At 37.4% G+C, this 24,306-nt stretch overlaps 1 protein-coding gene and 1 long non-coding RNA gene across 10 annotated transcripts in view; one reads left to right on the forward strand and one right to left on the reverse strand.

Moving 5' to 3' along the window:
* The window catches only part of RNLS (renalase, FAD dependent amine oxidase), a 292,362-nt gene extending 286,765 nt beyond the window's left edge, over nt 1-5,597 (reverse strand). For 8 of the 9 annotated variants that reach the window (XR_002338669.1, XR_002338668.1, XR_002338667.1 and 5 more), the window contains exons 1-3: nt 5,365-5,597; nt 4,464-4,569; nt 3,715-3,857 (exon numbers count right to left, since the gene is read on the reverse strand). Coding sequence is in view for 6 of the 9 variants with exons in the window: in XM_021073256.1 (XP_020928915.1) it covers nt 3,715-3,857; nt 4,464-4,569; nt 5,365-5,482 (367 nt within the window). In the remaining 3 variants the exon portion in view is untranslated. Of the gene's footprint in view, nt 1-3,714; nt 3,858-4,463; nt 4,570-5,280 lie in introns of all 9 variants that reach the window. The other variant, XM_005671260.3, reaches the window with a different exon arrangement.
* LOC110256749 lies at nt 5,622-24,222 on the forward strand. The gene is made up of 4 exons (XR_002338671.1): nt 5,622-5,845; nt 7,229-7,427; nt 10,185-10,294; nt 24,050-24,222. It is a non-coding gene; the product is annotated as an uncharacterized LOC110256749 (long non-coding RNA).

The following is a 24,306-nucleotide window of genomic DNA, read 5'->3' on the forward strand; positions in this document are numbered from 1 at the left end:
ATAATATTCACAACATTTTGTACTAGATATTGCTATTGCTATTGCTCTCATTTTTTCCAATGAAAGAACCAAGGTATAGATTTTTAAACTTTCCTAATACTACATAGCCAGGAACGGGTGGAATATATGAATCTGAATCCAGGTTATTCTGATTTCAGAGACTCTCTCAAGTTATATTATGGAACAATTAAAAGAGGATAGAAAGCTTCAAAGCAGTTTAAAGACTGTTGAAAGGGACATAATTATAAAACTTAAAATGGTATCGAGGGAGTCTACAAATCCTCTAATAACATATCTGAGTAGAGGGAGTAAAGGACTCTTGGAGCATTACAAAGATAATATTAAAATAAACTAAGAAAAAGCTTATATACACTAAAATTATGGAGACCTTGAACTGAATTATATAAAAATTCATTTTAAAAAATTCATTCATAAAGTGGAGTTCCTGCCATGGTTCAGTGGTTAACTAACCCGACTAGCATCCATGAGGACACGGGTTCGATCCCTGGCCTTGCTCAGTGGGTTAAGGATCCGGCATTGCCGTGAGCTGTGGTGTGGGTCGCAGATGCTGCTCAGGTCCCACGTTGCTGTGGCTGTGGCATAGGCTGGCAGCTGTAGTTCCAACTGGACTCGAGCCTGGGAATCTCCATATGCCACAGGTGCATCCCTAAAAAGACAAAAAAAAAAAAAAAAAAATAGAAAGTTTGTCACAAAATGGACTTATTTTTGATTTATGTATTATAGAGACATTTTCCCCTGCTATTTTTCTGCATCTTTACAAATTTTCTAGTAGAGCATGTAATTTTTAAAAGTTACTTTTGAAATAAATATTTTACATAGTGATAAGAAAATCTAAAGAATTCACTCTCTCAAGAGACTGCACAAATTGAAAATATAAATAGGTTTCTACAAAGAATTAGTTAAATTAGAACTGAAAATACAGCTAAATCTATATCACCATACTTTCTTACTATGCAGAAGGTACTATTAGATTCTGCATGAACTACAAATAATTAAATATGACCTCCTCCCCAAGAGTTTCCAAAGAAAAAACTGGAAAATAAAACAAATGCTCCACCAAAAACCTAACACAAAGAAAGGATGTAGGTGTAATGCATTCAAGGACTGTTTCTCTGCCAGAACATCAACTATAAGAGGGCAGGAACTTGGTTCTTGTATCATGAATGCCTAAAACTGTATATAGTAAATGCTCAGTAAATGTTTACTGAATGAATGGATGCATGCATGCGTGGGTGGCTAGATATATAATACAGTTATTAAGTACTTGGAGATTCTGTCTTTTGTCTTTTGAGGGCCACACCCATGGCATATGGAGGTTCCCAGGCTAGGGGTTGAATCAGAGCTGTAGCTGTCAGCCTACACCGGTCACCGCAACTTGGAATCCAAGCCATGTCTGCAATCTACACCACAGCTCACGGCAATGCCGGATCCTTAACCCACTGAGCAAGGCCAGGGATCGAACTCCTGTCCTCATGAATACTAGTTGGGTTTCTTAACCACTGAGCCATGACAGGAACTCCAGTACTTGGAGATTTTATATCTGCACATCTAATTTGTGTCAGGTAAAAATCATGATGGAAATGAGATTTTTTTTTTTTTAAGTTGTATGGTGGCAATTGATTAAGCTGATGATGACATTCTACCAAATATCCAAATGGTGTCCCCATCTATGATGGTTAATTTTATGTGTCAACTTGACTGAGTCATGGGTTTCCCATATATTTGGTCAAATATTTTTCTGGGTATGTCTGTGAGGGTGTTTTTGGAAGAGATTAACATTTGAACCCACAGACTAAGTAAAGCAGGTTGCCCTCCCTAGTAGTATCATCCAATCAGTGTAAGGCCTGAATAAAACAGAGGCCTACTCTCCTGAGCAGGCATAAAGAATTCTTCCTGCCTGTTAGCCTTCAAACTGAGACATTGTTTTATTCCTCTGCCTTTAGACCTGAACTGAAACATCAGCTCTCCTGGGTCTCCAGCTTATCAACTCACCCTGCACATCCTGAGACTTGCCAACCTCCAAAATCACATAAGCTAATTCTTCACAATAAATATCCTCTTGATTCTGTATCTCTGGAAAACCCTGATGAATACACCATCATGGACTAAATCCTAGATGGAGAAACAGTATTACCCGAAATAGTATATACTGTGTTCTCATGTTGTATATTCAATCTCACCAATCTCTCCCATGGCAGCATCAGGGATTCTCAGGGTTCCCAATAAGTGATATTTGATGAAGGAGACCAAAATAGTAACTATTCTAGAAATAGCTTATGAAACAAAACAAGTTCTCAACTTATACTTTTCCTCAGTGATCCCGAATTGGGCACCTTATTATGATTCATCAAGAAGCCTACTTCTATTTTCAAAAGCAAATCATTTATCATCCAAGATTACTTATCATCTTTTTCAAAAACTCCATTTTAAAACTCATATGTAGAGAACAAATGAAAATTCCCATAGAAAATGGGGCAAAAGTTATGAATAAAAACATTCACAAAAAAAAAATGCACAGACTTGGTTAGCAAAATAAAAACACATAAACACACTCATAAATAAGTAAATGCAAATAAAAAAATAAGGAGATACCATTTTTAACCTATTACATGGGCAAAAATTTTAAATTTCCACAATATCAAAATGTGTAGAAAGAGATGTTCTTCTTCATTATTAATGAGATATTTTTGAAGAGAAACAGACAGCACAACCTAGTTAAAAAAAATTGCACATACTATTTGACACACCTACCCTACCATACGTACTGTTAGGAATTGATCTTACCAATATGCTTTCAAAAGTATGCCAGGATGGGAGTTCCCATCGTGGCGCAGTGGTTAACGAATCTGACTAGGAACCATGAGGTTGTGGGTTCGATCTCTGCCCTTGCTCAGTGGGTTAATGATCCGGCGTTGCCGTGACCTGTGGTGTAGGTCACAGATGCGGCTCGGACCTCGCGTTGCTGTGGCTCTGGCGTAGGCCGGCGGCTACAGCTCCGATTCGACCCCTAGCCTGGGAACCTCCATATGCCGCGGGAGTGGCCCAAAAAATGGCAAAAAGACAAAAAAAAAAAAAAGAAAAAGTATGTCAGGGTTAGATATTACAGTAATATTGGTATTAGAATAAACCAAAACAACTCCTTACCCCCACAAACAACCTACATACTTACCAGAAAGTTAACAGTTAAATACATAATGGTACACATACCACACAATACTGAATAGGCACTGAAATGAATGAAGCACACTGAATGTGCTGATATGAAAATAGATCCAAGATAGGATTCAGTCTATGATTATATAAGATCAATTCAGTCAGGATTCTCCAGAGAAAAAACCAATAAGATATACACAGATATAGATAGAGAGCTAGAGATTAATTATATGAGCATAGATGAAACAAAGTGTAGAATGGTTTATGTAAAATAATCTTATATATATTTTGAAAAAGAATATATACAAACATATATGAATAGATAAACAGAGATAGCCATGAAGGAAAACAGATGCATAAACACTTTTCTGGAAGCATATATTAGAAACTCAGTGATTACTTTAGGGGAAAAAAAATCTGACTATTCAGTGTGAGTAGAATATCTCCTTTATCTTTTTTTATAGTATTAATATTTAATTATGAGCATAACTTTTAAAAATGCCAACTTTAAAAGAAAGCAGAGAAAAATCCTATTCTCACCTGATTCTTTCAAGTAATGGTTAATAATTGAAGAAACTCCTTGAGGTGCCACAAAGTTACAGTCTCCTTCTTTGTTCACCATTCCCTCAATAGGAGAGGTCAGAGGCTTCAAAACGCCATGAGCCAACAGTTCATCATAAAAACTGAAATAAATCAATATATGTAATATAATTATATGCTATACTTAGCTCTAAAAAACTATACTTTCTCTTCCAACAATTCTTAGAGATTATAATCCTAAGTAATAACTAGAACTCTTTCTACAAACAACTCAACATATGTTCTGTGTTAATAAAACAGATAATTCAGATGAAGGACAGAAGTGTTTTGAGAATACACAGATCTTTTGTTGATCTTAGTCAAAGGTCTATTTTCTCATATATTTCAAAATTAAAGTCAGTGAAAATAAACAGAATGGTGTTCAGAACATCAGTTTTAAATCTGGTTAGGACTGACTGCCATCACATCTCTTTGTCCTCTCCCTCAACATCAACATAGTAACTCCTATTTATTAGGCCCTTACTCTGTTTCCTATAATATCTCATCTGATCTTCTCAACAACTGTATAAGGTTTTACAGTTTTCCCACTTTACTCAGGCTAACCTTTTACTGCTAATATGATCAGCAATGGTATTATCATTTCACTACATTACAGGAGGCAAAGTTTAGCCCTGTTAAAAATGGATGATTTGTATCTTTTTACATAATACAACCAGTATGACTGATTCCACCCCTTTCAACTAACTCACCTTTGATGTTTTTTGGCAAAATGAGGAGTGCAGGTGATGTACTGGGCACCCAAGTCGACTGTGCTCTGAGGATTATGGGCACTGCTGGCTGTAGTCATTCTTCCCCCTTGAATTAATCCCCAGGAAAACGTCTTAGTGCGTTAGAATGAACCTTTTGCAATTAAAGCTGTTCACTCCAGGTTACCACAAGAGGATTATTTTACAGCTGTAGTAGAAGGCATTTGTTTTTTTAAGTTGAAGGCTTTGTCACCTAACATTGTCAGTAAATAGCTAAGAGACAATTCTATCCCTGTGAGGTTTCTGTTGTTGTAGTTGTCGCTGTTTTTAAAGAACACGTGAAAAATGCAGCAATGCTCAGCCCCTGCATCTATTTACTGATTTGAATAAAAGGAATGAATGAACAGAGGAAACAAAGCAAAATAATGAATGCAATGTCAGAACGAATCAACAAACGCTTTCACTCCTGCGGTCAGGTTTCAGGAGAGTGACAGGATTCTGTCAACTGGATCTCCCGCAAAAGTCTTAGTCTACGGGCACGTGCGGACCCTCTTAACCTGCAGAAAGCTGCCAAGGCCAAGATAAAAGTGCATTTATTAGCGACAGCGGCAGGCGCTGGCTAGGCAAACTCTAGTCAGGAATTTTCCCAGCCCTTGCAGGCCGCCGCTAAGGCGCCGGGTATTCCCACCCCGCCCCCAGCCCGCGGAGGTCGCCGCCCCGCCCCCACCCGCGCCCCCTCTCCGGCCTTCCTGGGAGCCGGAAGTCTCCAATCACGTGACCAGGAGCGCGCCCAGCTGCTGGATTTTCTTCACAGACTTACTCAGAGGGAGGCCCAGCGCCCCCTGGGAAGCCTCGGTGCCCGCCGGCTTCCTTTTCCCCTAGTTTGGGCCTGGAGACGACCCACCTGAGTCCCCCGCCTTGTCCCACACAGAGAGGTGTAAAGGACAGGACGCCTCCTTCCTCAGCAGTGCAGCGCACAGGCTTCCCGTCAGCCCCGCACCCACGATCAGCACCCGGGCCATAGCTCGCGGGGTCCGCAGCGAGGCCCGCCGGCCTGCACTCTGGAACCGGCGAAGCCCAGCGGGCTAGAGCTCTCTGCACCCGGCACTCTTGGCCCGACCCGGCCCCTGAACAGTTTCCCGGCCTGCCTGCAGGGGGCGGAGAGGAGGCGATCGGGGCTGAAAGGATGAACAGCTCTGAAGACCAACAAACCTTGGTCTTCCCTTTGCTTTGAGGGCCAGGGGCTGGTTTCTAAGACAGGGTGTGAATTCCCGCCCAACCCTCGCCCCCACTTCGCCCCTGAAAACCTAAATCGTGTAGGTTAGAGTGGGAGACCTCGCCTCTCCACAGGGCTGGTGTTGACTACAGCAAGGGACCCATCCAAGGTAACTGCTAGGTTTACTTACTGTCTCTGCCTTGTGGAACCTTCATTAGCTTAATATTCTGAGTCTGAAAGGTGGGGAGGAGAGGAACAGACCAGCGTGCCAGAGCCTGCTTTCTTCAAGGGCCTTAAGGGCCACTATTCACGAAATAGCAAAAAGATTTTTGAAGAGATTTTGCTTAAAGTAACCTTTAGGCTGTGTGTAAGCGATATAAATTTTTTGAACCTCAACTTCTCCACCCCAAAGCGGGACAAAAAAAAAAAATGTCTGCATTCCAAATTGTTGAAAATTAAAGATATTCAGTTCATCAGAAAATTTTAGATCACTAGTCTCAAGTAAACACTAAGTTTTATGTAAAATCACATTCCAAATGTAAGAGACACAAGGGTGAGCGAGATAAGGATTCATGCCATTACTGCTAGTTTGGTATTTTTTTCTTAACATTGTCGTGGAAATTCTCAATGAAACAACAAAAAGCAAGGATAAGACTAAACTACTAAAAAATTAAAAATTCAGTTACTCTGAATTGCAGATAAATTATTACCTGGAAAACTAGAGAAACTAAACAGTTATCAGACCTATAAGAAAGGTGACAGTGATAGCCAATTATAACAAAAACATTAAAAAAAATGAAATTTTACTTTATGTACACAGTAGGGAGAAATTACCAGGCATCAAACTGGTGATAGATTAATATTACAAGTATCTAATCAAAGATAATAGAACTAGAAGATATAGATCAATGAGACATTTGTAAACAGAAAAAAACAAAACCTAACTGAGCATAAAAATTGAACTGAACAGAAAAACACTGACTACATAATCATTTACAAATTTCAAAAGATGCAAGATGAAATACAAATAGTGAACAAAATTCTGGAGCATATATGAAAGGTTAAAGTTTAACACTCATATAAGATCTTAGATAAACTTTTTATTGAAATATGGTTAGTTTACAATATTAGTTTCAGGTGTACAACATAGTGATCCAATATTTCTATAGATTACATTCCATTTAAATAGTTATTATTAAAAAATAATGACTATATTTCCCTGTGCTATATATCCTTGTTGCTTATTTATTTTGTACATAGTAGTTTGTATATCTTAACCTCTTAACCCTATCTTGTCCCACATCTTTTAACCCTCTGCCCCCTGGTAACCACTAGATTGTTCCCTATATTTGTGAGCCTGTTTCTGTTTTATTATAACAGAATACTATTAGTTTTATTTTTTAGATTCCATCTGTAATGTAATACATTGTTAGCATATTTCTTTGGGATACAAGCCAATCAGTCCTAACTATATTATGGTGATTTGAAAACCTGTATTGTACTTTCCAATAGATTTCTCTGTTCTAAAACAGTTTCAATGTTTTCTTTTCAGTCCAAAAGCCAATTGTGTATTTACAGCATGGTCTGCTTGTAACTGCCAGTATCTGGATTTCCAATCTTTCCAACAGTAGCCTGGGCTTCATTCTGGCAGATGCTGGTTATGATGTGTGGATGGGAAACAGCAGGGGAAATAAGTGGTCCAAGAAACATATGTACCTAGAAACAGATTCCAAAGAATTCTGGGCCTTCAGGTAAGGAAAATTTCTGTATTGTTTTATTTTGACCTAAAAGGGTATTAGATGTGTTTATTAAATTATTAAAAGTTAAATAATTTGTAGAACTGGAATGAAGTTATTCCTTTAAGATACATAACTATTGATTAATATTTTCAAAGGTTTGTGTGTAAAAATTGCTCTAGATATTTTGATTTGGTTATTAATGCACTTAAGATTCAACATGAAAATATGTCCTTAAGACATTATTTCATGTTCTTCCTCCAACTTCCCAAATGCCTGTCACATTTCCATCCACTACTTTTTGCATTTTTTTTAAGAAAAAAAAAAATGGGGGAGGGAGAAGACAAGTGTAAAATTGTACATGTTTACTTTGTGCTTTAGAAAAGTAGAAAAAAATAATAGCATCTGCCCTCATCAATTGGCCAAAAAAAATTGACTTTCTACTTTTCACTTCTGTACCTCTAGCAAATGTTTTTGTCTGCTACTCATTTTTAAATTGTATATTGTTCATACATATTTTATAGGAATTCCATATAATGTAGTTTTTTACAACTTGGGCTCTAGAAGAAAAGTACTCTGAAATTTAGTCTTTCACTTATTGGCTATGATCACAGGCACGTTTTCTGTTTCCTCAGCTCTACAATGTGCATAGTTACACATTTATCTCAAAGGTATTTTATGGGCATGGAATGAAATGCTTAGAAGGAGGTAACATGAAATTAGCTAACACATGGAGACAATAGCATGGGTGTTAGTTCTCATGACCCAGGTGTTCCTTTAGAGGGTTTTTTTTTTTTTTTTTTCTTTTCAGAATGGCTTTTATTTTATTTGTCTTTTTGCCTTTTCTAGGGCTGCTCCTGCGGCATATGGAGGTTCCCACGTTAGGGGTCTAATCAGAGCTGTAGCTGCCGGCCTACGCCAGAGCTACAGCAACTGGGGATCCGAGCTGCGTCTGCAGCCTACACCACAGCTCACAGCAACGCTGGATCCTTAACCCACTGAGCAAGACCGGGGATTGAGCCTGTAACCTCATGGTTCGAAGTCAGATTCATTAACACTGAGCCATGACAGGAACTCCATTTTTTTTCTTTTTTTTTTTTTTTCCTTTAGAGGGTTTTTAAAAGACATAATTTAAAACATGAAAATAACTTTCTTATTACTAATAGAGAATTAACACAAGTTTTATCTACTTTTGTTTCATGAAGTTTTGATAAAATGATAAAGTATGATCTTCCAGCCACTATTGACTTCATTGTGAAGAAAACAAGACAAAAACAAATTTATTATGTGGGCCATTCCCAGGGAACACTTATTGGTATGCTAAGAAAAATTAAAATCTATGACGTAATTTTTTTTAAAAAAATAACAAACATTTCTTTTTAAAAAGAATTAATTTTAGAAATCATACATATTTACTATAATTATTTAAAACATACTGACAACTCAAAAAGAAAAAAAGTTAAAAGCCAGTGATAATTGTCTTATTATGGTATATAGGTGTAGAGTTATTTTAAAATAAATAATATAAATACTACGATAGGAGTTCCTGTTGCGGCTCAGCAGGTTAAGAATCTAACTGGTATCCATGAGGATGCAGGTTCAATCCCTGGTCTCGCTCAGTTAAAGATCTGGCATTGCCGCAAGCTGTGAAATAGGGTGTGGATGCAGCTTGGGACTGACATTGCTGTGGCATCGTATATTAACATGATCTTTCTAATGATACCACACATTCTAAACAAGATGTCTTAAAGGAGATTATAAAATTCAGATGCCATGGAGAAATTAACAAAGTTTTTTATCACTGGCTCTCTTGTGCCTTATTCCTTGAAATTACTAATGGAAGTAGAGAACAGAAGAGAATTTGGTAGATGAGGCTGAGCCACAAAAGTTCTCTGAGAGTTCCAGGAACTTAGAGGAAGCTTGAGTGTAATGAGGAAGAGGGAGAGGGACCAGAGAGGAGACCAGAGATGCTGACAAGGGCCACATCAGGCAAGGCTGCTTAGATCATGGTAAGAGCCTGGGAGCTCATGCTCAGAATAAGGAGAAGCCTCTGGAAAGTCTTCAACAGGGGAGTGGCATAGCCCATTTTCATTTTCAAAAGATTATTCTGGCTGATTTGTAAAGAATAAAATAGAGAAATTGTTCAGATTACATGACAGTGGAACGATGCATGCAAATGATGATTAAAACTGACATTCAGTTTCTGGGATAGAAATAGTTCCCAGCTACAGATATTGTCTTATTTAGATTAAAGCACAGCTGTCGGAGTTCCCGTCGTGGCGCAGTGGTTAACGAATCCGACTAGGAACCATGAGGTTGCAGGTTCAGTCCCTGCCCTTGCTCAGTGGGTTAACGGATCCGGCATTGCCGTGAGCTGTGGTGTAGGTTGCAGACTCGGCTCGGATCCCGTGTTGCTGTGGCTCTGGTGTAGGCCGGTCGCTACAGCTCCGATTGGACCCCTAGCCTGGGAATCTCCATATGCTGCGGGAGCGGCCCAAGAAATAGCAAAAAGACAAAAAAAAAAAAAAAAAAGCACAGCTGTAATTTTGTGCTTCAGAAATGATGTCAGTTGTTTTTAAGAAGCCACCCCAAAGAGGCCCTGATACTCATTAATGGTCTATAAGCGGCAGTGCTTAGAGAATCTAATTTTCTGGCTCTCAAAGGAAGTCTTAACTCTGAATATATTTAACTTTTAACTTTTAGAAATTGTAGCAAAGTAGGTATTCAGTTTGTTGGTTTTTTTTTTTTTTTTTTTTTTTTTTCCTCTTGCAGCTTTGATTAAATGGCTAAATGTGACCTTCCATTCTCAGTCAACTTACTTTTAAATAAAACTGGACAGGAGAAGTTACACTATGCTGGCCATTCCCAGGGCACCACCAATGGTAGGTAAAAGCAGTTCTCAAGTAGTCTAGTTCATATAAACCCCTTTCTTGTGGTTATCCAGACATGTTCGTCATCATGCTAACTGCTTTCCATTCATTATATAATGCAATGTCTACAACAATCCGATGATATAGAATAATCATTTTCATACCGTATATACAGGGAAATGAAAGAGTAGGTAAATAATTTGTGCAAGGTTGTAGTTTGTGCTGTCATTAGAAACAGGACAGCCAGAAACCAGGTTAGGCGATCTGACTCCTAAGCCCATGTTTTGAAATGTAGCATCACATGCCTTCTGGGCTGAATTTACTCCATTCATTCAACCATGTTTGTAGAGAATACAGCAAAAAATTAAATATTTAAAATTAAATATTTAAAATATCTGCCTTCCTACTGTTACTGGCTGAACAGAGATTCTTCAGTTCTGGTCCCAGAAAGAAAGAATTCAGTGGAAGAGACGTAGAACATGTTCAAGCAGCAGGAGTTTTATTAAGCAAAACGAAAGTAAGCCCCCATAGGGAATAGAGCAGGCTTTCTGGAAACCAGAAGCAGCCGGCAATGCCAGTAGGGCTGGTTTTACAGAGTAGTAGAAAGTCCCACCTGTGTCCTGCATCGTTTGTCTGACAAGGTGATTGACACATTTAGGTTACATAACTTTTCTCCTCATGTGCAGGCACTTGCCCCTAAGTACCCAAGTGAAACCCATGAGTGAGCAAAAACTGCAATGCTAATTTATTATAAATATGGTATAATGAACCCCAGATTACTCTGGGTCACCTCCTAAGTCTTGGTACACCTATGCCAACCAATGCTGGCAGTTTGGAAACCCAGTGGTGTTTTTGACCTTTTGCTTGGCCTTGACAAGACTGGGAACCTAGCATCGCTTAAACCACAACAGGGAAGATCTCTGGGTGTGTTCTGGCCAGTGTCAGGGTGGGGAAGGAGAAGATGATTCCTACCTCCAGGTTAAGGTGGGACTCACTCTTGTCTGCCTAGCTTCCTAACACTACTACTTAAACTCCAACAGGAGGAGGCAGAGAAAATAACAAAAATTGAGAAGTAAAATACATATTACCTTAGATAACGGTAATGCTATGGAGAGAAAAATAAATCAGGGAGTTGTATTTGGGAGCATCAGAGGAGTACACAGCAGTTCCACACAGGGAACACCATCAAACACTTTCTATGTAAACATGAAGGAGCTCAGTGAGCCACGCCTATACCTGGAAGGCTAAAGTTACAGGAAGAGGGAACAGACAATGCAAAAGGTCTGAGGCAAAAGCATACCTAACATATTCAAGGAGTGGCAATGGGGTTGTTCATTGTGTGCATGAGCCATATTGAGAGAGACAGAGATGAGATCAAAGGAGGGTTTGAGGAGGGCTGACTGTTCAGGCCTTTTTGACTTCTGTAGATATTTCAGTTTTTATTCTGCGTTAAAAGAGAAACCACAGAAGTGTTTTGAATAGAGGACATGAACTGACCTTATGATCCCTGACAGTGGCAAGAGTTATATGATTTCTCCAGTTGCTAAAGGGGAGCAAGGGCCAGAGCAGGGAAAACAAAAGACTGTTACAGTAATAATGTGAGAGATATTAGAGACCCTAGATGGGGGTTGGTAGGGGTAGCTGTGGTGGAGGCAATGATATAATGCTTAGGTTTTAGATGTATTTTTTTAGATATACTTTGAAGGGGAACCATGCTTATATATTGGTTATGCTATATAAGAGAATGAGGACTCAAGGATGGCACTGCAATTAGTGGCCAGAGCACCTGGATTGATGGAGACGAGAGAGACTGTGGGAAGAGCTGCTCCCTATGTGGCAGGGAGAGCAGGACCTCAGTTCTGGACTTATGTGTTAGATGCTATTGGAGATTCAAGTGGAGGGTCAAGCAGTCAATTATAGATTCAAATTCAGAGTTTAGGAGAGAGAACTCCACTGAAAATACAAAATATGTGTCATCTGTGCATGAGACTGGAGGCAGAAATCAAAGGAGTGAATTCACACAGAAAACAGGAGAGGTTCAAAGACTAAGCCTTGGGCCACACTTCATTTAGATGATGATGAGGAATCAGATGAATAAACTGGGAAACAATGGTGTAGTGGGACTGTGGTATAAGGAAAGCCAAGAATATCTGGTGCTCTGAAAGCAAGAGGAAGAAGTGTTATAAGAAAAGGAATGTGGATATCTTAGGCTATTGATAAGTCATGTGAAATGAAGTCTGAGAACTTTCTATTGGATTTGGCAGCATGAATGTTCTAGGGGAACCTTTATAACAGCAACTTTGATGGGGTGGCTGGGACAAAAGTATAATCATGTGACTTTAAGAGAACATCAGAGAATCTGTAAGGGGAAGGAATAGGGTGGAAGCAGAAGGAGGAAGAGTGGAATCATAGGGGAGACATAATGATGTGTTTTAGTTCTGGTCCCATAAACACCTTCCTTTTCTCTGTAATTATAAGAAGTGGATGAAACTGGTGGTGGGAATTTGTGAAAATTATCTTCCTACTGTGTGTTTGTCTTCAAGCACCAGTCTCACCTGTAAAATTTTAGAAAAAGGTGAGTGAGGAAGCATTTCTCAATGTCTTTTGTCATTGTGTAATAGGTCATCTTCCTAACAGATGAGGATTGGTACTCAGGATTTTTTTTTAAATCATTTTTAGAGGAAAAGACAAAAATCAAAACTAGACAGTTGGAGAAATTGGGTAGTGCTGCAGTTCCAAAAGGGCCTCAGACAATTCTATTTGAGATGGTTTTTCAAAGTCTTCACCAGTGAGACTAGGTAGCTGGTCCTTTTCCCACTTATTGACCAGGACATCCCAGGAAGGGAACTTAACCTTCAGTTTTCCTGAGAAAATGCAAAATCAGTGAGGAATAACAACCTTCTGTACAGCTGGAGCTGCATACATGCCTGAGACTTAATGAGTGATGCTGAGTGTGGCACGGCATTAAAAAAAAAAAAATGTGATCAATAATTCAGTTTCTTTATTAAAAAGCAGAAAATGTTCCAGATTACTAAAATTTGCTCCTTTAATTTCCAAAAATTTAAAATTTGCTCCTTTAATTTCCAAAAATTTTAAATTTAAATTTTAAATTTATATGAAAATTTAACTACTGTCCTGACACCAAATACCTCCAACCTACCACCCGTTTAAGTTACTTGGATTTTGAGCAATTCTATTCTTTTGTCATCAATGGATAATCTGTTGTTGTGTCACCATACTCATAAATTTCAAAAAGCTTTTTCTGCCTTTAAATTTACATCTTCCAGGCTTCTGTGTGCTGAAAATTTAGATGAGTATTCTTCTTTGAATTGTGTCTAAAACATGATTAAATTTATTCTGAGATGTTACCTGTCCTGATGCTCCTGATGCTCCATGGCCACTCAGGCTCCTTGCTGGTGGTTCTTGCTTAATCTGAGGAATTTGTTGGTTAGACAGATGTGCAAAGTTAGGCAAACAGATAAAGAGCCTCTTAATAAATACAGTGGTCTTGGAAAGACTATTCTTTCTCCAATAAAATCTGGCCATATAGCTGAGGTGGTTGTCTAAATTAGGTTGTGTCTCAGGCCATTCTTAAGTCACAGATGTGCCATTGTAAACTGGGTAGGAATTGTTCTATTATATTAAACTGTATAGAATTTAACTTAACTCTTTGATTACATCCCAAAGTATACTACTGTTAATGAAACCAATTAATTACAGACAGGGGCTGATTATGTTACTATGCATCGATGTTTATTTCAACTACTCATTTGTTAGAAATTTATATGTGCTGAATATCCTGATAAACACTTTACATCATTTAGTTCCTAACAAACCTAATAAAATATGGATTATGATCCACATTTTTGAGATGAGGAAACTAAGGTTCTTAGAGTTTAGGTGACTTTTCCAAGGTCACTAAGCTATTAAATCACAGAGCCAGGTTCCAAACTTCATTTGGCCAGATATGAGACTTGTACCTTAACCTTTACACTTATATATTCTATACGGGAGTTCCTGTCGTGGCTCAGTAGTTAACGAACCCGACTAACATCCATGAGAATGCTGGTTTGATCCCTGGTCTCACTCAGTGAGTTAAGGATCCAGCGTTGCCTTGAGCTGTGGTGTAGGTCACAGAGGTGGCTGGGATAGTGGGTTGCTGTGGCTGTGGTGTAGGCCAGCGGCTACAGCTCCAGTTAGACCCCTAGCCTGGGAACCTCCATATTCTGCAGGTGGGGCCCGAAAGAGACAAAAAGACAAATACATACATATATTCTATATGTATTAAATGTTACTTATCTCACTGTTATGAGATGTATTTGAATTCATCAACATCTTTTTTAGTATAAATACCATTTTCGCCACCATAGGATTATCTAGAGTTGACCTATTTTCTAAAGTTGGATAAAATAGTTTATTGTAACATTTTATAACATTTTCAGAGTTCCCATTGTGGCTCAGTGGTAATGAACTCGACTAGTATCCATGAAGGATGTGGGTTCCAACCCTGGCCTCACTCAGTAGGTTAAAGATCCCACGTTGCTGTGGCTGTGGTAGCTGTGGGCTGGCAGCTATAGCTCTGAATCGACCCCTCTGATTAGAACTTCCATATGCCATAGGTGAGGCCCTAAAAAAAAAAATTATAACTGTTTTACATTTTCAAAAAGCTCTTTATTGTCTCATTCCAATGGCCTTGAGCCTGAATATGTTTTCTTATGAGCAGGGTCATCTGCAGGGAAATGTGGACCAAGTGATTGGCAGGAGACACTACTAAGTGATATCCCTGCTTATTGAAATTATAACATCCTTCTCATAGTTGGTGAAGGACCCACCACTTTCATTTTCTGCTTCAGAATGAATAGTCTTACTGCGTGAGGAGTAAAAAGTGGTTCATATTAACGTTGATGCTATTTAAGAGTTCATTCTTCTCCAGTCCTCATAATTGCAGACCTGCATTCAAGTCTAGGGAGATGAGGATGAGCCAGCCTGATGCTCTAATATCCCACCCCCACCCCCCACCCCAGACATTAAGAGATCAACCAGTTGTCTTTAATTCTATATATCAAAGTCAAAAGGCTGTTATTTTTCTTTGTTTTTGCAGTACATTTATCTTTTATTTTCTATTTCTATAAATATGAAAAAAGTTGTTACCCAGTTTCCCTCATGTTTGAAAAAATAGTCACTCATATATCAAATATATAATAATTTTAATACATTTAACACTTCAGGCAGAAATCCAATACTGTGGAACTAAATTTAGGGATAAGAATATGGCATTAGAGGAATAATTCTTGTCTAATTAAGCTTGATTTAGTATTTCTTTATTGGCCTATCATATCTTATTTACTTTGTAAAAGATATTAAAAGGAAAAATATTTTCTCCACAGTTCCTTTTTTGTTATTTGCCCTCTTGTTATTGGTATTTGTTTTTCTTTTCTCTTTGGTGTAGTTTCTTCCCCATTCACCCTAATACTCCTTTCTCTTTGCTGCCTCTGGGCTTGCAGCACAGAGCTATGAGCCCCTAACCTATTTGAGGAAGCTGTCACAGCTGCCTGGTCCTTCTTTGACACAAAGGTGCTTACTCCTCAAATCTGAAATTTGCCATCTGGGACATATATTTTTGTGTAATGATTTCCTTTCTTCTACTTGTTAATAGTCCCCTTTCTCTTCCTGCTTCATTAATTATTTTATTATATAGGTGGGAAATTCAGAAAACAAAACCAATTTAGATCTAGATCCTGAATAACTTAGCTACTAATAGTTGTTTAACCTTGTGAGTCACTGTTCTTTCATAATAGATAAGTTTATTAGAATTTTGTGAAGGATGCTGAAGTAGGGTAAGAGGAATTTTATTTTATTCAAAGTAATTTTTGTTACTTTTTTTATTATAAGTACTTCTAGCTAATAAAGTCATTGTGGAAAATATACCACAAAGTAAATTAGGAGAAGAAGGAAATTTTTTATTCCTAGTACCCAGATATAACCATTATATTTGGAATACACTTTCCAGTCTTTTTGAAGATCGTTCTTTTAGATTTATTAATTAGAGAAATTTTGAGAAGAAAATTGTAATCATATATGTTAAGTTGCTTAAAAATTGGTTTTGCATCTATAGCTCTAAGAAAATTTTGCAGAACTCTGTAAATGTTTATAATTTTTTAGACCAAAATGTTTTATCATAATTCTAAATAGTTGAAAAGGGTGTACAGTAAGATATCTTGTAAAAATTGCTGGTTTAAAATAAAATTGTTGCATAATATTTATAATGTATTCAATAGAATAATGATTTGATACCTAATATCATTGATTGAAAATCTTTTATTTAGTGGACTTAATGTTTATGTATTTTGTTTTACTCCTTGAATTCATATTCCATTCCATCCAGTTTTTTCTACAGGTGTTTCATATATTTCTGTAATTATATATCCTAGTGTAATATATTTATATGCTCAAAAAGTCTTTTATTGATCAATTGATCCTTTGAAACTAAGAAATTGATATACATTAAAATTTAAACTGTTTCTACTTCTTGTGATCATAAGGTTGCGTTTTATATTTTAATGAATTGTCGTATCATTGTTATTAGAATATAAATGTTCAAAGTATTATAAATCAGGTTAAATTCAATGAATAATAAGCATTAAGATAAAATTTTTTTAGCAATGAATCTCTTGATATTGTAAACAGACCATTTCCTTTTCATTCATATATCCAGTGATAATTATTATTTATTGAAGTATGCAACAGAACACAATATCAATTCTTTTTCATTTATTCCAAGGATATAAGTATCAGGAAATCATGTTTGCATAATGCCATTTAATTATTTGAACTTTCTGAAGCTTTGTGTCACAAATCAGAGTGATGCATCTACAAAAAAATGTTAATGACTTACTGCCCAACAACTCAACTAGATCCTTTTTCAATTTTGTGGAAGCAAACATTTAGAAAATACCTGACTAGGGAGTTCCCATTGTGGCTTAGCAGTAACAAACCTGATTAGTATCTATGAGAATGTGGGTTTGATCCCTGGCCTCGCTCAGTGGGTTAAGGATCTGGCATTGCCATGAGCTGTAGGTCATCTGTAGGTGGCAAATAAGGCTCGGATTCTGTGTTGCTCTGGCTTTGGCATAGGCCAGCAGCTACAGCTCCAATTTGACCCCTAGCCTGGGAACTTCTATATGCTTCAGGTGCAGCCCTAAAAGGAAGAAAAAAAAAAAAAAAGAAAGAAAATATCTGCTTTGCATAGGTTAATTTCTTTCGAAAAATTATTGATACTTTGTTAAAGTCTCCCTTTCCCTACACCAATATCAATATCATTACCAGTTCCTTTGTTAAGGACCCCAGATTTTTTACAGCCTATGAAAATCCACCAGTTAAAATTCAGGAGAGGAGAGAGCTGTGCCTTCACTTTGTTTTTTTGTTTGTTTGTTTGTTTGTTTTTCACTTTGGGAAAATTTTTAATTAGATAAGTCTACCTTGAGGGACATTCTATATATATATACACACATATATATATATATATATAATGATTTTTATTTCTTTTCATTATAGCTGGTTTACAGTGTTCTGTCAGTTTTCTACTGTACAGCATGGTGACCCAGTTACACATATATGTATACATTCTTTTTTCTCACATTATCATAAGTGACTAGATATAGTTGCCAGTGCTACACAGCAGGATCTCATTACTTATCCATTCCAAAGGCAATAGTTTTTATCTATTAACCCCAAGTTCCCCATCCATCCCACATGCTCCTCCTCCCCCTTGGTAACCACAAGTCTGTTCTCCAAGTCCATAATTTTCTTTTCTGTGGAAAGGTTCATTGTGCCGTATATTAGATTCCAGATATAAGTGATATCATATGGTATTTGTCTTCCTCTTTCTGACTTACTTCACTTAGTATGAGAATCTCTAGTTCCATCCATGTTGCTGCAAATGGCATTATTTTGTTCTTTTTATGGCTGAGTAGTATTCCATTGTGTATATATACCACGTCTTCCTAATGCAATCCTCTGTGGATGGACATTTGGGTTGTTTCCATATCTTGGCTATTGTGAATAGAGCTGCAGTGAACATGCGGGTGCATGTGTCTTTTTTAAGGAAAGTTTTGTCTGGAAATATGCCCAAGAGTGAGATTGCTGGGTCATATGGTAGTTCTATGTATAGTTCTCTGAGGTACTTCCATACCGTTTTCCATAGTGGTTGTACCAGCTTACATTCCCACCAACGGTGCAGGAGGGTTCCCTTTGGTCCACATGTCTTCCAGCATTTGTTATTTGTAGACTTCCTAAGGCGATTCTGACTGGTGTGAGGTGGTATCCTATGGTAGTTTTGATTTGCATTTCTCTAATAATCAGTGATGTTGAGCATTGTTTCATGTGCCCTGTTGGCCATCGGTATATCTTTGGAGAAATGTCTATTCAGGTCTTTTGTCCATTTTTTCATTGGGTGGTTGGGTTTTTTTGCTTTTGAGTTGTATAAGTTGTTTGTATATTCTAGAGATTAAGCCCTTGTCAGTTGCATCATTTGAAATTATTTTCTCCCATTCTGTAAATTGTCTTTTTGTTTTCTTTTTGGTTTCCTTTGCTGTGCAGAAGCTTGTCAGTTTGATTAGGTCCCATTGGTTTATTTTTGCTTTTATTTCTGTTGCTTTGGGAGACTGACCTGAGAAAATATTCATACGGTCGATCTCAGAGAATGTTTTGCCTATGTTCTCTTGTAGGAGTTTGATGGTGTCTTGTCTTACAGTTAAGTTATGCCTTCCCTTCGTAAAGTAGAATTTGAAAAAGAGAACTCCCTTGAAGTTAGAAATTCTCAGGCCATGTCAGTTTTAGGAAAGAGTATATACAGATGTGAAAGATCTAGAAAATGGCAAGATTTCTGTTGGGAGACATGTTTCTACAATCTTTTCTTAGCCTCTCTGTTTCTATTTTCTATGCTAAAAACTCCATTTTGTCCTGCTTTACCTTTACCCTATATTCCTGCTTGGAAAACAGTCGCAGTGCTGGCAAATGACTTAAGCTTAAGAACAAAGACCTGAAGGCGTAAGTTATTCCATATGGTCAGTTGAATGAGGACATAATGCGTTGGTCCAGACATGTCGGACCTGTGCAGATAGGCACGCAGTTTGCACAGCATGATATGTCCTCTTAAGAATAAGAGAAAGATGAGCCTCATGGCCCCAAGGGGTTTATGAGGGGTAGTTACCAGGATATGCATCACCAAGAAGAACTGAGGTGCAGGGTTGCTGCAGATATGCAAGCCTTCTGCGGAAGCACAATGGTGATTCTCTGGATGCTATGCATAGATAGCTGACACCAAGCTTCCTCAATGCTAATGATTGTTAAATGCCTAAAGGTCAGAATAAAAACTTAACCATCTACCACCTATGTGACTTTTAAAATAGTAAAAGAACTTTTTAAAATAATAAAAAGAACTATATCCTACATCTACAATCCTCTCTTCACTTGATATAATCCTAAAGAGCACAATTTAATTAAGATAAATGTTTCTGTGTCTTGTTTTATGTTAACTTTTTAAGTTCCACAGCACCTGTTCTTCAGCCCCCACCTGCTGAGCTGGTCTAAGCAGATTTCGTTCTTTTTTGTGGCCAAATACTATTCCACTGTGTGTATGTACACCATATTTTTAATCCGTTCATCTGTCAGTAGACACTTAGGTTGCTTCCATGTCTAGTTATTGTAAATATTGCTGCAATGAATATGGGAGTGCATATATCTTTTTGAGTTAGTGTTTTCATTTTTATTGGATAAATATCCAGGAGTGGAATTGCTGCATCATATAGTAGTTCTATTTTTAATTTTTAGGAACCTCCATATTATTTTCCATAGTGGTTCTACCAGTTTACATTCCCACCCATAGTACATTAGGATTTCCTTTATTCCACATTGTAGCCAACGTGTTATTGTCTTTTTGAAAAATAGCCCTTCTGCCAGGTGTGAGGTGATATCTCAGGGTGGTTTTGATTTATATTTCCCTGTTGATTAATGATATTGAGCACCTTTTCAAGTACCTTTTGGCTATCTGTATGTGTTATTTAGAAAATTATCTGTTCAGATCCTCTGCCCATTTTTTAAATCAGACTTTTGCTTCCTTGTTCTTGAGTTGTATGAGTTCTTTATATATTTTAGATATTAACCCCTTATCACATGTACCCTTTAACACCACAGGTGTGAGTTGTGTGGTTCCACTTACACACAGATATTTTTCAATAAATAGGTACAGTAGTACACAATCTGAGTTTGGTTGAATTATGGATGCAGAACTGTGGATACAGAGGGCTGATTATGGGACTTGAGCATCATCAATTTGATTATTCTCCTCAGGTCCTAATACAAATCCACTGCAAATTCCTAGGAATGACTGTAGGATTTGCAAATGTTTTCTGCCATTAAATAGGTAGACTTTTCATTTTGTCGATGGTGTCTGTTGCTGCATAGAAGATTTTTAGTTTGACTTCATGCCAATTGCTTATTTTTGCTTTTATTACTTATACTTTGGGGTCAAATCTAAAGAATCACCAAAACCAACGTCAAGCAGCTTCCCACCTGTTTTCATCTAGGAGTTTTATGGTTTCAGGTTTGACCTTCAAGTCATTAATCTACTTTGAATTAATTTTTGTGTACTGTGTAAGATAGTCCTCTCATTCCATTTTTTTGGGCATGTGGCTCTTTAAATTTTCCAACACCATTATTCGAAGAGACTCATTTCCCCATTGTGTATGTTTTTGGCTCCATTTTCATAAGTTAGATGACCATATACATGTAAGTTTATTTCCAGCCTCTGTCTATTCTCTTCCATTGATCTGTTTGTCTGTTTCTGTGCCAGCACCATACTGTTTTGATGAATATAGCTTTGTGAAATAGTTTGAATTCAGAAAGTACGATTCCTCTTTCTTCTTTTTTCTCAAGATCATTTTGGCTATTTGTGGTCTTTTATAATTCCATATAAATTTTAGGATTGTTTGTTTAATTTCTATGAAAAATGTCATTGGAGGTTTGATAGAGGGAGTGCTTTGAGTAGTATAAAAATGTAGCAGTATTAATTCTTCCAACCTGTGAGCACAAATTTTTTTTCCATTTATCAATATCTTCTTCAATTTCTTTCATCACTGTCATACTTTTAAGTGTACAGGTCTTTCACTTTCTGGGTTAAATTAATTTCTAGGTTTTTATTCTTTTTGATGCAATTGTAAGTGGGAGTGTTTTCTTAATTTCTCTTTGTCTTAGTCTTGATTAATGTATAAATATGCAGCAGATTTTTGTGTATTGATTTTTTTTTTTTGTCCTGTGAATATGCTAAATTCATCTACTAGTTATAAAAGGTTTTTGTGGTCTTTAGGATTTTCTGTATGTATCATGCCATCTTCAAATACTATTTCTTCCTCTCTGATTTGATTATCTTTGTATTTCTTCACAGAATGATTTTGAGATTCATCTAAGTTGTTGAATGTAATAGTAGTTTGCTTATTTTTATTACTGTGTAATTTCATTGTACAGATACTACATTTTGTTCACAACACTCTCTTGATTACTTGATTAGTTTAGAGTAACATGATTAAGTCTTGACATTGGGGAAAACTACTACAACTTATTCTTCTTTCTTACATTTTTAAATATTCAAAAAATATTCTTTAAATGCAGTAAGTCTTTTTTGTAATAGCTCCAACTTTCTAAAGTACAATTAAAATGTAAATACAAAAAAAAGAAGCTTGGCCCCACTGTTCCTAAAAGCCTCATATCATTTCATCAATAATTAAATAATACTTGAGTTCCTGTAATGGCTCAGCAGTTAACGAACCTGACTAGTACCCATGATGATGCCTGTTGGATCCCTGGCCTCACTCAGTGGGTTAAGGATCCGGCATTGCCATGAGCTCTGGTGTAGGTTGCAGACGTGGCTCAGATCCTACATTGCTGTGACTGTGGCATAGGCTGGCAGCTACAGCTCCGATTTGACCTCTAGCCAGGGAATCTCCATATGCCATGGGTGTGGCCCTAAAAAACAAAAAGACAAAAAAATTAAATGATAAAATCCTTTTTCACTCACAGTGTGAAACTCATCAGAGACTTCTTATGAACTTTAAAGAAAAAAATTAATGTGTGTTACTTTGACCTACAACCATACAGAGTTCAATTCAAAACCATCACGTTTTGAGAGTAGAGGAAGACTAGGAGGGATGGAAGAGGGAAGACAGGAAGGAGTGAGAGTGTGAGAGGAAAAGAAGATGAATGTTTGTAGGATACTAGGACTGGTGAACTGGTCAACTTAATCTGGTCAGTATACAGAAGAGACAGTAAATCATAGACTGCTTTGTTTTATTATTTCAATTAAAAATCAGTCCAGGAGTTCCCGTCGTGGCACAGTGGTTAACGAATCTGACTAGGAACCATGAGGTTGCGGGTTCGGTCCCTGCCCTTGCTCAGTGGGTTAACGATCCGGCGTTGCCGTGAGCTGTGGTGTAGGTTGCAGACGTGGCTCGGATCCCGCGTTGCTGTGGCTCTGGCGTAGGCCGGTGGCTACAGCTCCGACTAGACCCCTAGCCTGGGAACCTCCATATGCCGCAGGAGCGGCCCAAGAAATAGCAACAACAACAACAACAAAAAGACAAAAGACAAAAAAAAAAAAAATCAGTCCAGGTATTGATTTTCTATCCTGTTTTTGACAGAGAGTGTATCAGTTTCCTAGGACTATGGAACCAAAGTGCCACAAAACGGGTGGCCTAAAATAACAGAAAATGATTGTTTCACAGTTCTGGAAGCTACAAATCTGAAACCAGGGTGTTTGAAGGACCATGCTCCCTCTGGAACGTGTAGGAGATCCTTCATTGCTTCCTCCTAGATTTTGGTGATTTGTTAGCAATCTCTCCTGCCCTTGGCTTGCAGCTGCATAACTTGAATCTGCCTTTATTGTCACATGACAGTCTCCTTGTAATGTCTCTGTCTTCACAGGGCCATCTTCTTATGAGTACCAATCGTATAGGAGTATGGGCTCACCCTACCTCAGTATACTTCATCTCAGTGTAAATCATTGCATCTGTAATAAATGTAGTTACAGTCTAAAGTGTTAGGGGTTAGAGCTTGAACATATCTTTTTTGTTTTGGTGGGGGGAGGGGCTGGGAGACACAATTCATTCCACAACAGATAGTAAATGATAGCTCTGACATCAAGTTCACAAGATAGGCTGAAAGATTAAGTGACCATTTGTGAAATAGAAACGTGGACACAACTGAGAAGAAATAACCAGAGTAACAGAAACATTGTGAAAACCATATGACAGATAAGGTGATAAGACACAGTAGAATTGGAGGATGAGGTGACAAATGGAAAATCTGTGAAGCAAACAGCAAGGTGGAATAATAACATGAGTTTACATTGAAACATTTACTGCAATATCTAATAGCTTTTTCCTTAATATGTTAAAAATGTGGCGTCTCCTTATAGCAATGTTCTTCGTCTATGTTTGGAAATGCATTTTGTAGGCTTGGGAAAAAAACTATTAACCCCAAGGCCTATGTGAATACTGTAAGTTAATTTTCTCATTCATTAGAAAAAAACACCTCCCGAGACTTTGTCACTACTATTTTCATTCATTCTTTTAAAATTTCTTTTATTATAAAATCTGAAATCTCTCTTTACATAGTATATATTGTTATACCAACCAATAAGAAATTCTACATTAAGAATCACAAAAATGACCAAGTGAACTCATTAAGATAAAATTTTGTCTTCTCTCCATTCAGACTGAGATGATTTCCTACTGGGGTTACCCAAGTGAAATGCATGAAGTTTTAACTGCAGATGGTTACATCCTTCCACTGCACCAGATTCCTCATGGGAAGAATGACGCTAATCATTTAGATAGGACTGGAGTGAGTTGGAAAATGAAAGCCTTCAAGTCCCAAATCAAATATATTCCAGGCAAGTATATTCAAATCATAGAATATGATGTTACATAGCTCATTAAAAAATCAAAAAAAAACTTGAACCTCTGAGATTA

Source organism: Sus scrofa, chromosome 14, assembly GCF_000003025.6.
Source record: "Sus scrofa isolate TJ Tabasco breed Duroc chromosome 14, Sscrofa11.1, whole genome shotgun sequence".
Classification (NCBI taxonomy): domain Eukaryota; kingdom Metazoa; phylum Chordata; class Mammalia; order Artiodactyla; family Suidae; genus Sus; species Sus scrofa.